At 43.6% G+C, this 17,202-nt stretch overlaps 1 protein-coding gene across 8 annotated transcripts in view; it reads right to left on the bottom strand.

Moving 5' to 3' along the window:
- The window catches only part of PPFIA1 (PTPRF interacting protein alpha 1), a 56,882-nt gene extending 43,674 nt beyond the window's left edge, over positions 1–13,208 (bottom strand). For 3 of the 8 annotated variants that reach the window (XM_081891201.1, XM_081891203.1, XM_081891200.1), the window contains exons 1-2: positions 12,020–13,206; positions 10,387–10,650 (exon numbers count right to left, since the gene is read on the bottom strand). In XM_081891201.1, coding sequence (XP_081747327.1) covers positions 10,387–10,650 — 264 coding nt within the window. In that variant the 5' untranslated portion in view covers positions 12,020–13,206. Of the gene's footprint in view, positions 1–10,386; positions 10,651–12,019 lie in introns of all 8 variants that reach the window. The other 5 variants (XM_081891205.1, XM_081891204.1, XM_081891202.1 and 2 more) reach the window with 4 other exon arrangements.
- Positions 13,209–17,202: the final 3,994 nt, after the last annotated feature.

The raw sequence follows: 17,202 nt of genomic DNA on the forward strand, positions 1-17,202 counted from the left end.
TTCTGGAGGTCCGTTCTTAACCTGAAACTGTTCTTAACCTGAGGTACCACTTTAGCTAATGGGGCCTCCTGCTGCCGCCATGCGATTTCAGTTCTCACCCTGAAGCAAAGTTCTTAACCCGAGGTACTATTTCTGGGTTAGAGGAATCTGTAACCTGAAGCACCTGTAACATGAAGCGTCTGTAACCCGAGATACCGCTGTATTTGGTTTTTGTAATTAACGTAGCTATCTAACCTGTTGGTGATTATCCTTTGCTCCCATAATGTTAATGCCTTTTAAAAAAACAGAACAAAACATTGTTTGGCAATACAATTGTTTGTTTGTTAAACCTGTTTTGAAAACCCCAGACAATTGATCAACAGAAAACCTCTTGTTCTATTTGATGGCTAGAGGTATCATTTCAAAAATCCTCTCACCACTGCAAATATAAAACTATTGGAAAACTTACTAAAAAATGTCTGTGGCAACTACATTTTTCCTTATGAATGCGTTCTAGAAACAAGTATGCTTTACATATTCTAGTGGCCTACATTTGACTTTTCAGCACCAAGAGTTCTGAATTTCTCATTAAGCTTTTTCTCCACAGTTCCCCTCAGTGAAATCGAATGGTCCTGGGGCCCATGGAGAAAAGTATGCCAGGATTTCACAATAGAAACATTCACTCTCCTATAGTGTGTTTTGGTTGGCAGCTGATCTTGTAAGGCTGTAGGCATTTATCTGCAGTATTTCTGAGCAGGGAACTTTCCCTAAATCACAGCTCTGCTCAATGCACACTGCAAAGTAGAATATACATATTAAATAATATACCCAGTACTTCTATTTCAACAAGTTCTGAGTAGGAAAAAACAACAACAGCCCACCTAATTTTCAACGATTGTTTGAAGTAATTAAAAGCATTGACTGCATTTCACTCCTGACAAAACTGGAATTAACTGTTCTGGGATAGCACTTGTCATTCGCTCATGATACCTTTCCCTTCTACTCCCTGTGCCAGTTGTTTAAGATTCTTTTTTCAGATTTCACTAGAATTCTGCATTTTTGCTGAGACATCACAATTAAAAGGCAATGACCATTATATACCGTATTTTTCGCACCATAGGACGCACTTTTTCCCCTCCAAAAATGAAGGGGAAATGTGTGTGCGTCCTATGGTGCGAATGCAGGCTTTCGCTGAAGCCTGGAGAGTGAGAGGGGTCGGTGCGCTCCGGCTCCTTGCGGGGAGTTGCCAGCATGCCGAAGCCTGCGCGCGCTGAGCTCAGCGCGCCCAGGCTTCGCGGACCTCTCTGCAAGGAGCCGGAGCGCTCCGGCTCCTTGCGGGGAGTTGCCAGCATGCCGAAGCCTGCGCGCGCTGAGCTCAGCGCGCCCAGGCTTCGCGGACCTCTCCGCAAGGAGCCGGAGCGCTCCGGCTCCTTGCGGGGAGTTGCCAGCATGCCGAAGCCTGCACGCGCTGAGCTCAGCGCGCCCAGGCTTCGCGGACCTCTCCGCAAGGAGCCGGAGCGCTCCGGCTCCTTGCGGGGAGTTGCCAGCATGCCGAAGCCTGCGCGCGCTGAGCTCAGCGCGCCCAGGCTTCGCGGACCTCTCCACAAGCAGCGGGAATGCTCCCACGGCTTGCAGAGAACTGCCTGTTTGCGGGCTGGGGTCGGGGGAAGCTCGAGCTTCCCCCGCCCCAGCCCCGCGCCTGGGGGGGGGAAAAATAATTTTCCCCCTTTATTTCCCCCCAAAAAAATGGGTGCGCCCTATGGTCCGGTGCGCCCTATGGTGCGAAAAATACGGTACATATTGAAGACTAAATTATTTTGAGGTAAATGTTGCTGAACTACAGTATAAGCTTCTTTAAACAAGAACTTTTTTGCATTTTGTGGAATGCCAAGCACACACTGTTCAATACAGTAATGCTAGCTGGCACTCTGGAATTAAACTTTTGGACATTCTGCTGATTTAACACTTGCCAAATACAAAAATAATAATTTTAAAAAGCAGTGTTTAAGTGCTTGCTGGTATGTCTAGCTACTTTTGATGTTGCTCCTTGTTTCTAGCCATCCTAGGCAATGCCCACTATCAAGCATATAAAAAATTAGACATCTACAGGAGGAACAGAGCAGCTGACATGATACTTTGAGACAAAGAACGGACAAAGGATTCTAGTGCTACTTCTAAAGTTTTGTTAATACAACAATTAAGTTTATTTAAACTATGTTAAACAAAACTTGCTTCCCAAAAACAACAGGCAGAAGAAGGGTGGCAACTAAAATACTTTAATGACTTACAAGCTGCTCATGAACTGTTCCAAAGTGCAAAAAATAAGAGTCATCACTTTGAGAGAGGAAGAAGATCTAGAATTCTGCTACAGGGTTATGCAATATCAGGCATTTGTGATCAGGAGGTTGGTTACATGTTTTATTGATGTTTTCAATGTTTGGGGACGCAGAATTAAGAATACCTTGTCCTAGCTATTTTTTCACAAAAGACAGGAGCCATACAACTTTGCCAGTGATAGTAGCTTTCAATGCATGATGACATTCTAAATCGGGTGCAAACCAATTACATTTTACTGGGAAATGTGCTTTAAATATTGCAATTAGGTGTTGACACAGATAACATCTGAAAGTCTTCAAATTACTGAAAGAACTTGGCCACCCTGTAAGTTGTAAACTCCCGTCTGCATTTACAGCTTTCAAGTTCATTACTGCTTAGAATGCAAATGCATTTCGTAACCTCCAACTTCATAAACAAAAATTTAGCCACCTCTTTCATGGCAGTTCAAAATGTACTCAATTTAGCATCCCTGTATACTTGTAAGCAAGAAAATTTTCAGCACGAACAGTTCCTGAAACAAGCTGTGTAGTTATTTGGAGGTGTAAGGTTTACACTGCGTTCATCACTATAATCATTTTTATCTCCAACATCTAATATAATGTAATACCTACAATAGCTAGAATAAATGTTGTGTTTAAACTTTTTTCCACATTTGGCCCAGTGCTTCACAAAACTACTGATGGTAGAGCCACTTCTTTCCCCCTCTCCTAGAATTAGAGCACTTTACACTTGCACCCTAAGAAAATATTATGTTTTAGAGAAGGGGTGGACAACTTGTTGCTTGCTCTCCAAACATGTTGTTGGACTACATCCTATATCTGCCCCAGCCAGCATAGCAAATGTTGACGAATGATTAAATTGCAATTCATCAACAGCTGGTGGCCCATTCATTATAGATAGTTAAGAGCAAGAATTTTACACCATCAGTGGAACTGTCTTTACACATTTCTGCATGACTCACAGTTCTGGGATTATCACCTAAATAGAAGGAGCCATGCCTAGAACAGTGACTCATGCAGAAACTTAATAGAAAGCCTCCTCTAAGTATGAGCAATTATGCTGCTTCACTACATTGGGAGGTGTTGAATTGGTCAAATGCATTTAGAACCAATGTTAGGATTACATGACCTGTGGAGGCCAAATGGAAGGAGGCAAGGCTAGAGCAGTCAATTTTGCAAAGATGAAATAGGGAACTGAATATGCCATTGGGTTATTTAGGCTTAAAAGAATATTTAATTTCTCATAGCGCAAAAACTAGCTTCTCATAGCACACTACTGGGCCCTGGCACAGGTGGCGGACCTACATTTTAGGGGCCCCAACGCTTGAACCAATATGGGGGTCCCTTCAAAACCAGCCACAAGGTCTGGGTAACCACTGTTATCTTCTTCAATTGAGTTGTTCCATGACAGATCACCACACCTTTACAACATCTGTGCTACTCACTTTCAAACTTTGAGATTGTTGTAATATATACAACACAAAATTGAGTCATGAGACTCAAATTGCATCTAGTAGACCCCATTTTTTAAAGCAATGTGGACTCAAGTCACTTCAGGGCCTCCTCTGGGATTAGGGGCCCTGAAGCTTAAGCTTCATTAATTTCATAGTAGATCCACCCCTGCCTGGCACTCTGGGAATTACTGCTCTACCCTCATGAACAACATCTGCATGTACCATGAATGTAAGAAGAGATATGCTGGATCAGGCCAAAGAGCCGTTTAATCCAGCATCCTGTTTCCACAGTGGCCAATCAGATATCTATGGGATTCCTGCAATCAGGACATGAGTACAACAGCACTCTCTCACTTGCTCTCAAGCAACTGGGATTCAGAGGCATACAGTCTCTGATACTGGAGGTAGTGAACAGCTATTGTGATCAGGAGCCACCAATAGTCTTCCCCTTTGTGAATTTGCCAGCATTTCTTTTAAAGCCAGGCAAGTTGGTGGCCATTACTACATCCCGTGGGGGCTTACCTGTGCAATGTGTCAGGGGTGTGGAACCCTTGGCCCTCCAGATGTTGCTGAACTTAAATTCATTTCATCCCTGGTCATCAGGCATGCTTACTGGGGCTGGTGGGAGTTGAAGTTCAGCAACATATAGAGGGCCAAAGGTTGCCCACTCCTGCACTACATGAAGCACTAACTACATCCTTTTGCCTGTCCTGAATCTTTATCAGGTTCCATACTAAAAAGACCCAAATGTTGTAACTTTTCTTTGTAGGGGAGTTGCTCCAGCCTCTTAAGAATGTGGATTACTCATCAACAGTGGGAGAGGCCCACACCTGTGTGAAAAGATTCTTCCTCTTCAAGAAACAAAGCCGTGTATTCCATATCTAATTGTGTTATTTAACAACACCTGTAATGCAAAAGCATACCACATGGCCATAGAGAAGTTTACGAGTTTTAGAGAGCTCAATTCATGCTGCCCTGAGCCATCATGAAAGAACACAGGCAGGGACAGATTCTAGAAGCAGGCAAAACATTTGTAGGCTGTAGCACATTGATACCACAGGGCAGCTTCAGCACGCTCACAGCTTAGCTGGCATAGCGTATGCCTAAATAGAGATATTTTGGGGTACTTGTTGATGGCTGTGGACAGAAAAGTCTTCTTTCCTATCAGAACTTGTGTAGGTAAGGGAAGAATATGCCTAAACATTAAAGGGATCTATGCCACAGAGGTTAATCCTAAACGAGTCCCTACATTTAACAGCTTGCTTGCTGTGATTCAACCTTTATCCAGGGTACAAAAATTCACAGCAAAGCCTAGTTGGAGAAATTCTAAATCAAACAAATCAATCAAATTCTGGAAAAAAACAGCTAAACTATTTAAAAGAAGACTACATTGGAAGCTTACACTAAGAAACTTTTTCAGTACTTTAGAATATATTAGAGGTTAATAGCTATTTGGACAAATGTATTGCATGTTCGGCACTACAGTATTAGAATAACATGAAGGGACACTGATACAAGGGCATTCAAGTCTTTTACATTTTAACATTCTTTTCTGCAGAGTTGATGTTATGTGTCACAAGCAAATCACTATAATTAGTCGTGTAACAGCAATTATGACCATTTCTTTTACAACAACTTAATCAGTACTGCTTGAGATTACTCATCCTGCAGGCCTATAAAGAAGTGCAACTCTCTATGCCTGCAATTTTAAAACTTTCACTAATTCCAAAGCCTATTTTAGTAACTGCATGTTGAGGGAAAAAATAATTGTCTTGATTTTTCATTCACTTGTAAGCGGGTCCATGCAGGGAGGTGCAGCCGGGTACACTTGCCCTAGGCCTCCGAGGTCTAAGCCAGCCAGGAGGCCCCGTCAGGGACTATCTGCTTTTTTCGTTTGAGTTGGTAACTTTATTCTAACAAGACTCCTGCCCCTGGCCTCCAACAACCTCTGCTTGTAAGTACAGGTGCACAAATACACCATGTGTTGTACATTAAATAAATATGTATTTAGTTGTGAAGTGTATCATTGTAGAGCCAAACACATAAAAACTATTTAACACTAACTTTCATGCACTAACCAACAATAACACATACCCCCAATATCATACCTATGTATTCAATACATATTAGATTTGCACTTAATTTTCAAGAGGTAATGGGTACAGTTTTAGTTGTTGCCATTTTTTATTTTTTATTTTGGTAGTCAGTTATTTTGCTTGTTTAGCTGTATGTGATTATGAAAACATGTAGTTTTTAGGCACTGAGAACCAAGTTAGATAAGTTGCCTCAAGTTTCCCTCGTGTCGTTTTCCTCTATATATTAAAGAAACGAATAGCTGAGTATCCAAACAACATGACACATTGTCCAGGTTAAAATTAGACTTGTGAATTTTATTCACCCATCAACTTATTTCCTAGGCTTTAAGCAGCATTCAAAATTCCCATTGTTCTAAGCGTTTTGAGACAAGGAATTTCATTAGCATGAGCAGTTTCTGAGCTCTGAGCACAGTACTGTGCCTAAGATTTCAGATTAAAGCTGCAGATTGGAAGGAAAGGAGGGCCTTTTTCTGCTGCCCCACTTCCTGCCACTCTCTGAAGACTGGAGAAGAGACCATCTTAAGAATATTAGGGGGGCAGGCAGGGGAAGCACTCTACATGGGGCTGCCCTTGAGACTGACCCAGAAACTCCAGCGGGTGCAGAATGCTGCAGCAAGACTCCTTACGGGGTCCTTGCCGTGGGATCACATTCACCCAGTGCTATACCAGCTGCACTGGCTCCTGGTGGAGTACAGGATCATGTTTAAGGTGCTGGTTTTAACCTTTAAAGCCCTATACAGCCTAGGACCCTCGTACGTATGGGACGGGCTCTCCTGGTATGTCCCACGGAGGACCTTACGGTCTTCAAACAAAAACATATTGGAGGTCCCAGGCCACAGGGAGGTTAGGCTGGCCTCAACCAGAGCCAGGGCTTTTTCGGCTGTGGCCCCAATCTGGTGGAACACTCTGTCACAAGAGACTAGGGCCCTGCAGGACTTGACATCTTTCCACAGGGCCTGCAAGACAGAGCTGTTCCACCAGGCCTTTGGCCAAAGCACAGCCTGACCCCCTCCTTTGGTAATCCTCATAAAACTCTAGCCCAATGGTTGCCATTAATTTGATTTTGAATTGATTTTAGAATGAATTGGTTTTAGAATGCTGTATTACTTTTACTGTTGTCAGCCGCTCTGAGCCTGGCTTCACCTGGGGAGGGTGGAATATAAATAAATTTATTATTATTATTATTATTATTATTATTATTATTATTATTATTAGTTTTTTGAAGTCTTCAGATGAGGACTAGACCATATGGGAAATGAATATAAGATTTTAGTTGCAGTTCATTCATTTTCAGCTTTGTATTCTTGTTATAAAAAGTGCGCCTAGACATTCCGTTGTTGCACCCATAACCTAGGTTTAAGGTGCCATTTAGCTCCTAGGTTTCATAACTCAGTTTCTAATACTGGCTTTAAGAATAAGTTTTGAAAAGAATGGCCACAAATTAGTCTGGAGAAGCATTTCCATGCTTGCCTTTCAGACTGAGGCACTGTCAGTGCGTGGTTCCCTAGACTGGACGGATAGTAGGTTGCCTGCTCTTGATGGGGTTACACTCCCTCTGAAGGAGGGAGGAACCAATATGATTGCCTCTCTAAATCTTCAACTTTCATTAAGCCAACCATATGCACATCCAAAGAAGTCCAAATGCTAGAGTCTAGCAAACAATATATCAAAATTCTCAGTGTAATGCTATTTATTTATGAAAGTTATCCCTACACTAGGGATGAGGAACCTGAGGTTGTCTATATGTTAATGGACTCCAACTCCATTTGCCCTTGCCAGCATGACCAATGGTCAGGGATGACACATAGTTGCAACCCAGTATCTGGAGAGCCTCAGGTTCCCCATCTCTGCTTTAAATAAAGTTGTTCTAACAATCTCTACCTCAAGCAAGAATGCCAGGTGGCTTCACCATGTTCAGGCTTTGAATATAATCAGGCTCTAGGTTCAATTTTCAGTATTTAGTTAGCATCAGTGAAACTGGATTTGAGACCCTTTGTTACACTGATCTAAAGGGACTAATTACTTTCTGATCTGACCCAACATAAGGAAAAAATATTTCTGTTTTCTTGCTTTTCTTGTGGTGTTTTTGAGTGCTGATTATTTTAGATCGTATTGATGTATAATTTGTTCCCTGTCCAGTGGAGTACAAGTGTTAGTCTCTTAAAACAAAAACAGAGTCCTGTTGCATCTTTAAGACAAATAAGTCCACAAAAACTTATGTCAGAATAAATTACTTCATCTTTAAGGTGCCACAAGACTGTTTGTTAAACATATTACTGTAATCTCATGCCAATTATTAGAGAGGTATTGTCTTATGCAGTGGAATCAACTTGTAGCATACTTGACAAGAGGCTGGCTATAGTTGGGCTACTTGCTTCTTTATTTACACATATACAAACAAAAATAAAATCCTATTGTTTCTCTCCTCTGGCAGTCTCCAAAGTAACTTCTTAAACTGATACACCCTCCCCCCTCTCCCCCCCCCCCAAACATATCCCTGTGGGAGAGAAAGCCTTAAATATCCTCTTCTAACAATTATATATAACAAATGCATTGTGTTCTCATTTAAGACTACAGCCAAAATAAGGAGCTTTTCTCTGCAGACTCTGCATTCCATTAAAGCTCAACACATATGTCAGTATTTAAGTGGCAGCTTAAAAAAACACACACCAAATAATCTGAGGAGACTTAATACTGAAGCAGCACAAGGGCAACAAGTAGTTAACCAGCTCCAAATCTCAGAAGGATGTATGATGGTTCAGTTAAGAAAGGAACATAAGAAGCTTTTTAATGGGAAGGGCTATAGCTCAGCAATAGAGAAGAGAACACGCTTTCCATGCAAAAGATCCCAGGTTCAATCCCAAGTATCTCCAGGTAGAACTGAGAGAGACCCTTACCTGAAACCATGGAGAGCTATTACCATTTCCTGCCTCCCCTGCCAATCATAGGGCCTGAGATCAGTTGATATTAGCAGAGGCTCACTGTTTAGGTTGTTGGATCACAAGCCATTTAGGGGTCCCACCCGAAAACTCATCCATCTAGCGTAGTATTGTTGACAGTAACTGCCAGTGGCTCTCCATGGTTTCAGACAAGAGTTTCTCCTTGTACTACCTGGAGATACCGGGACTGAATATGGGACCTTTTGCATGTACTCTATGGTTCGAATCCCCGCAACAGGGTGAGCTCCCATTGTTCGGTCCCAGCTCCTGCCAACCTAGCAGTTCGAAAGCACGTCAAAGTGCAAGTAGATAAACGGCGTTTCTGGTTTCGCCAGAAGCAGCTTGCCACATGACCCGGAAAAACTGTCTGGAGACAAACGTCGGCTCCCTCAGCTAGTAAAATGAGATGAGTGCTGCAACCCCAGAGGCGTTCGCGACTGGACTTGACATGTCAGGGGTCCTTTACCTTTTTATTAAAGATCAATCATCTGCTGCTATTTCTCCTGGCATTAACTGGAGAGATTCTATACTACAGAAGTCTTAAATTTATTTTATGCCAGCAACTGACTGAGTCAACTACATCTGGTGACTACAGACTTGATCCAAAACCCCACTGAGCTCTGACGCTCACATATCCTGGGACCAGTAACTCCTACAGGTAGGTTGGGCTTTTTCTTTATCAGGAGAAAGAAAGGGATACCCTAGCACTTGAGTGGCTCGCTATTTTGCTAGAGAGCCTAACAGATAGTGTCTGGCAGCTGCTGTTAATAGGATAGTCCAGCCTCTGACAGGAGAAAAGGACACAAAGGGTGCAGGGGTGGGGCCATAATGTGCTTGTTTTCTGATCTATAGAAACCTGACTGCAAACTATGACTACTGCTACAGCTCTCTCCTGGCACAGAGAATGATCAAGATGACAATTTCTTAATATGGAGAAGAACAGTGGTTCACTATGTTTGACACCTCTAGATTCTCCCTCTACCACTCTCTCCCCTCCTAAGAAATAATAGGGGCACAACCAGAATTGTAGTTTTTTTAAAATGTATAATCCCTCCAGTTGCTGCTCAGATTCTATATGTGCTTAATTCCACCTCTCTAAAGATGAACCCTAGATATCTTTAAGAGTAAAGCAATTCACCTTTAATGCCAATCAATTCTGTCAATTTACACTACAACACCACCACCACTCTACTTACACTACTACAAACCTTACACGAAAGGTTTGCTTATTCTAGCCTTAGAAATCTTGCTGGCCACCTTGATTACAAACTGTTACTTCTAAAAAAGCTAAAAAGCCACGTAAAGCTAAATTTGCAAGGTTCTGAGAGTCTATCCTGCAACAACAGTGCAGTATGAAGCAACCTTCAATGTTTTCCTGCTCACATTAAACTTTTTGTCTCATATTTCCTATATTATATCACTAAGCAAAGGGAAAAAATCATGCTATGGGCTCTTTAAAGTGTTTCATTTAACTCACATATTAATTCCTGAAGACAGTGTTCTAAAGTTTAATGATATCAAAGTTTGCTTTTTGTTTGTTTGTGAGTATATATATATATATATATATATTAAAAATACATACCTGTGGCAGTGCAGTATTAAGCTGTCGTTGTAGAGAATCCCTTTCATGACCAACTTCATGTAGTTTACCCTGTGTTAACGCTAGTGTCTCTTGAGTCTCTCGCAGTGTGTCCAAAAGGCGATCTCGTTCCTCCAACATGGATACCATTAATTGCTCGAAATGGGAATCAGCATCCGACTGTAGGGGGGAACCTGAACCATGGCTTCCACTTCCCCCTGAGGGAATCTCTGCCTCACTGATAGTTGGCATCACCTCGCACATCATCTTGAAATGAAATGTAAGACTTATTTAGTTATACCATTAACATGGCAAAAAATACAAATCCAGAGTAACAGAGCTTTTATGTGCAATGGTCTTCCCCAATGACATAAAGTACCCCACAACCTCTTTAACTTATCTGAATGTAGCAGTGGAGGTTTGTTAGCAGTGTCTTTACAACTGTCACGTCAAATGACGTTTATGAGCTAAGTATAAAACAAATATGCATTACTAGCACTAACTGCTAACACAATACCTCATTTTCTAACTTGCTACTCCTAACAAGATTCTTATGCTACATTACCTATAACCTGACAAAACCAAATGCCTTTCAAGTCCTCAGATTCACTTAGCACAATTGTTCAACACACTTTATCCTGTTGAAGTTATTAGAGGCAAAGGGGTGAATCACCCACATATTTGTGGGTGAGATAAGGAAATCTAATCTGCATTGCAAGTATAGAACCACAGGCAGTAGTTATTAAGCAATGTAAATGCAATGATTTAAAGAACTTGCATCCTATCCTGTAACTGGTACAAAACTTAAAAGCAAGCTTATGATGCATATAAAATCAAAGATCTACAGTAGAACTACAATCAATTATATGGAAAAATAGGTACCCCCAGGTTCTTAAAACTGCCCTCTGCCCTCATGAAAGCTAGCTAGGTTTTACTGTCTACATGAGCTTATTATTGTAGCTGAACAATCTCCATTACAGAAATTTGTTGCCATTAGTAGCATTAGAGCCTTTTTGCAGTTGGATGCCGCCATCAATTAATAAGCAGGCAGGCTCTTAGGAAGTACAACACAAAAAGCAACCTCATGAACAAGCAGAAGATCAAAGCACTAACAGCAATACAGCATCACTAGACCCTACAATGCATCACAAAAAGCCACCATGGGAACAAAATACAAAAGCATCAAAGCACATGTTAAACTATTTTAATAATAGTGACTGTATAGCTCTTTAAGTTTTAATATGTATGTGGACATATACACTTCAGTACAGCATTACAAAAAGTACAAAAAAACTGAGTTAATGTGTCTGTTCCCTGACAAAACTGAACAGCTAACCTTCTGCTAAAGCCAACCAAATTAAGCAGTTCATCTAATAAAGTCCTTTATCCCTCCTTAGATGTTCATAAAGACTGAGCTAAACATAAGCAAGCAATTTTCTCAAGGGCCATGCAATGGGACCAATTCCACTCCTCATACGTTTATGATTATATAATATAATGAAAAACTTCATTTATAATTCTTAGGCATTAATCAACATAATCAAAGTGGAATGTATGTAGTTACTTTTCTCTTAGTTATTTCATGTTTTATAGCTGCTAACTAAAATAATTTATAAGCTTCCATTGTTTCATTTACCTTGGTCGGTGAACAAAAAAGGCTTTGCCAGAGGCTAAAATTTTCCAGCAATATCAGCTCTTTTCAGCAACTCGGCATGATTTCCAAAAACATTTCAAATGGTAGAGCAGCCGTCCAGCTTGACTACAAAATCCATTCATTAAATAATCCTTGAACCGCAAACAAGAGGATAAATAATCTTGCTTGGAAAAGGAGATGGTCCAACAGGAGCAGCAGCAGCAGCAGCAAGATAGTATCGTCCTCTGGGGTAAAGAAACAGACACGGAACAACCCAGTCTTCAAGCAAGCTCCCTTCCTATCTAATCCTGGCTTACAAAAAAAGCCAGGTTAGGAGAAGCGTGTGGCCAAAAAAAGAGGGCCAACTGTTTTCAGTGCTTCTAGGCCGACAATCAATCAACAGTGCACAGTATACAAAGCTCACTTTAGGTCACGATGGCGCTACTTAAAAAAACCCGAAGATACAAAAAAAGTTGGGAGAACTTCTCTATTCCCGCAGGAGCTGGGAGGGCGCTGCTCCAATCCGCCTCTCGTTAGGCAGCGCAGGAACTTTTCCTTCTCGGGTCTCTTGTCCCGCATTTATAATTCCTCTTAAGCGGGTTGTTGGTTGTTTTCTTTCAGAGAGAGGCGGCGGTGGGTGCGGTGGGGAAGCTTCAAGGGGGCGCAGAAGCCTTTCTGGGCATCTTCCTTGGAAGTTAAAAAAAAACGGGGGGAGCGGCCCTAATCCTTAATCCCCACCCCAAAGTGTAGAAATTGGATGGAGGAACCAATAAAACGCAGAAGCGGCTGAAAAGTTGGGAGTGGGTGGGGGGAGTCCGAAGTTGAGCTGCTTCTCCTCGGAGGTTCCCCCCTCACCAGGAGGAAGAAGAGGGGGCAGGAAGGTGGGGCTTCGCTTCCCTTCCCCGGAGGCCTCGGCGGAGAGAGGCGAGCGCCCCTCACCCTCGAGCCCGGCCTTCCCACCCGCAGGTCGCTCCGCCTCCTCCTGCCGCCACCTCCGCATCCGAGGTGGCCACGGCGGCGGCGCTGCTGCTGCTCTCTCGGCGCTCCTCCGTCCCGCGGCGGCGGCCCCTGGCCCGGTAGGGTCCCGCTGGTGGAGCCGAGGAGAAGCTGAGCGAGTCCGGCCGCCGCTGCTGCCGTCCAAGCCGGGCCCTCAGCCGCCGCCGCCGCCTCCTCCTCCTGCTCCCCGCCGCCGCCGCCGTTCAGAGTTTCGTCGCCGCCTCCCGCCGCTCCCGGCAGCCTCCGCGGCTCCTGCACACAACAGTGCGTGGCCCACAATGCACCGCGCGTCAAGGACTGGGCCGCTGCCTCGCGTCCTTCTTTCCCGCCCCGGAGGCTCGGGGCTCCGGGTTCGAGACTCCGCCGCGGGGAGCCCCGCGATGGGGATCAAATCACGCGCTTTTGTACTGTTGTGAAGGATGTTTATGAGGGCTACAAGTGGGATTGGGGAGGAGAACTTCTCTCTCCCGCGGGGGGAAGGGGAGACCAAGGCTGCAACTCCTGGGCACGTTTACCCGCGAGTAAGCCCCGTGGAGCGCAGTGCTGTCTTGCTTCCTAAATGAAGGGGCGTAAGGCTGCGCTGCCTCTTCACCCTGCCATCATCACCTGGGGGGCTCTGGGGCTGCTTTCCGTTGCCTCTTGCCATTCGCTGGTGGAGATCTGCCCTCTCGCCCTGCCAGCAGTGTTCTTCCCCTTGTGAGCTGGAGGCGCAAGGCCGGCCCCGGGGGTGGGGAGGAGGAGGGACTGCTGGCAGGCATCTGGTACAAGGATGGAAAAGAAAACATACCTCCTCGCAGGGGTTTCTGAGGGCTTAGCTGCAGGGGATTAACATTTTTGTGAAGGGTGAAGAGGGTGGGGGAAGGGAACTGCCCCGGTTAATGAGTTACACAGTGAGCAATGCTCAGCTGCTTCTGTTTCTGTCGTGTTCCTTGGGCCGGGGGTCGGTTTCTTGGATCCTGGATTTTAATATGTCACGTCTGCAGCTGTTACACGTGCATTTACAACAATCTAGGAAGAATTCAGAATTAACCATTAGGCATTCCTCCACTGGAAGCGGAAGTAAAGGCTACTGAATTTAGTGACATTTCTGAATAAATATGCATGGGGTTGGCCTGTGTGTTGTACTCCAACACACTGAGCCTCTTGGACTTGCCGATCAGAAGGTCAGTGGTTCGAATCCCCACGATGGGGTGAGCTCCTGTTGCTCTGTCCCAGCTCCTATCAACCTAGCAGTTCGAAAGTGCACCAGTGTAAGTAGATAAATAGGTACTGCTGTGACAGAAAGGTAAACGGACGGTGTTTTCGTGCATTCCGGTTTCCATCGGGGTGTTTCATTGTGCCAAAAGCGGTTTAGTCATGCTGGCCACATGACCCAGAAATTTTCTGTGGATAAACACCAGCTCCCTCAGCCTGAAAGCAAGATGAGCACGCCTTTGACTGGACTTAACTGTCCAGGGGTCCTTTACCTTTACCTTTTTACTCCAACCAGTAGTTTCTTGGGCCCATGGGTACACATACAAACCAAATAAACTGTTGAGGCACTGCACACATGCCACAACCAAGCACACACTGCGCTTGAGGCTGCCGCCACCCCCAGTATTTCTGCTGCCCCATCTTGCCCCAGCCCCAGGGAGAAGCTACAGCACTGTCAAAGCCAGGAGGACAGCACAGCAGTACCTCATCTCAGATGCCAATATTTTTCTGTGCCTTCGCATTTGAGAAACTTTCTAGAAACATTATTCTTTACCTACAGTATTTCATGAAAGGACAATTGTAAAAGGAAAAAGAGACCTTCACACGTGCATCATAGGAGCATTCATAGGTTTAAAGAGCATGTGAGACGGACATACTCATTTGATTGTCTGACCTATCTGCCTCCATCTCTGGATGGCAGTGAAACCAAGTTCCCATCACTGCCCCAAAGAAGAGGAAACGGCACACAAGCAGGAGCTCTTCTTTGCAGCAATCACTTCTCACAGAGAGCAGTGAGAAAATAGTACTAGTGGCCTTTCCACAGTGAGACAAAGTTTTTCTGTTGACAGCCCAAGGCGCCCCCCGCAAACAACAACATTCTGGAGCTGGCGTCCATAAAACAGAGAAGTTGCTATGGAAAGGGTTTTATAAGAGTGGATTATTTGAAAGCCACTGAGATAAATGAGCAGAAAGATGTCAAGAATATCCTATTCGCACCACCTGGGGAAATGGTCATTCTTCATACTGATGTCACCAACACGGTGCCCTTGAGGAGTCCCCTGATACCCATAAACCCCACCCTGCATTGCCTCCTTTGTCATGTGACGTCAGTTATTGCCCCCATGAAATGTACAGAGAACCAAAGGAGGAACTCAGAAGAGCAATGCTGTTCTTCCCACTTCCTCTTCTAGCTCCATGCACTTTCCACAACTCGGACTGGCCCCTGCACAGATGAATTGAGAGTGGGTGGGAAAGAGGAACAATCTGGGAGACTGCAAGGGAAGAAGATTGGAAGGACCAGCGGTGAGCATGTCGGTGCTGCATATAGGAAAAGCACTAAAGGCTAATTTGATTAATGGAATACCTGGCCTCTAGGGTGTGGGGCTTTAATGCTGTACTCTAGAATCAGCCCCTTCCTTCAGGTCATCAGTTACATTTTCTACTGTTAAGGCTTGGTTTCATGTATATACGTGAGCTGTTTACTTCACTGAATGAAAAAACAAACTCAGCTAAAGAAGGAGAGGGTGGAATATCTTAACACTGGGTGAGTAAGGAGATATTTCCCTGACAGGAGGACTGATTTTTAGTCACCTCCCTCCAAAACACTGCAGGAGTCAGGCTAGAGATGGAGAGAGTGCCAGAGAGTGAGAAGGCATTAGAAAAATGGATGCTGTTGAAATTGCACGATATTTTAACAGTTACCCACCACCCACCCCCGCCATCAAATCACATCTTACATCTGTTTCCATTGACTGAACCATACAGATCACAGATTTGGTATGGCACAAAAACATGAGGTGGTATTCCACTGAGCTACACTCAAAGTAGATCCATTGAAAGTAATGGGCCTAACTCAGTAATGTTCATTTATTTCTATGGGTCTACTCTGAGTAAACATTAGCTGTATACCACTAATAGATTCTTTTGCTTCTCATATATATATTTTTTAAAAGGGATCATTTGTGGATGGTTTTTTTGCCAGTGGAAAAATAATGAAGATTCATGTGTAAGTTCTAATTTGATGGTTGTGGGGAGTGTCTAAAATTCTTCAATTTCAAGAGGAGCTATCTGAATTCTACTGGATATGACATTTACCAGACCTCATAGGAAAAAGCACAAAATGTGTGTGATGCACACACTTTTTCTCTCTGTGAAAGGGAGGAGAGAAAACTATCCAGGGGAAGCAGTCCTTACGGCATTCTAAAAAATCCAAATGTATCCTTCATTTTTGAATGTATGTAAATTAACTTGCTGGATTATGTCCATGGTGCCCTAGGTTCTTCACACATTCCTAAAAGACAGTTTTGAATAGGACACCTAGAAAGGAAGGAAAGTGGATGGATATATTGGTTTGGTTTTGATATGACACATTAAAATGGAACTACCCACATTAATAAAAGTTGAAGGCGGCAGAGTAAAGAGCGTTATACAAAAAAGACCCAAAAACCCCAGAAGATTTCAACTGGGGCTTTGCAGAGATGTTCATGCCCCATAGTATTTTTTTTAAAAAAACAATAACCCAACAACTAAGAGGGAAACATGTCTAAACTGATAGTTGCTCTAGAAGGAGATTTTATCAGATGCATAACTTCAGGCTGCTCTGATGCAAAGGAAAGATAAGAAGGGCTCATAAGAGAACCAGCTGGATGAATAAGGAGCTGTCGGATGTCCTGAAAACCAGAAAGGAAACATACAGGAAACAGCAGGACACACGATTACCGAAGTATATAAAGAAAGGCTTTTGTCACAGTTCCAGTTGAAATTCCTTTTGGCAAATAACAGGTATTATGTTGCCCAGCTGATTGGAGACACACTACGAGATTGATCCAAAGTTAGTTGCGTCCTCGTTGCTCACAGAAATGAGCCTATTGACTATAGACCACAGCAGCTCCAACTTCACATCCCCTATGAAGATCATAGCCTGCTCTTGAATTGTGTTCATTGGGAGATGTGCATTTGGAGCTGCTCTGATATAGGAGCTGCTCTGATATTGTAGG

Source organism: Podarcis melisellensis, assembly GCF_964234715.1.
Source record: "Podarcis melisellensis genome assembly, chromosome: 1".
Lineage (NCBI taxonomy): Eukaryota > Metazoa > Chordata > Lepidosauria > Squamata > Lacertidae > Podarcis > Podarcis melisellensis.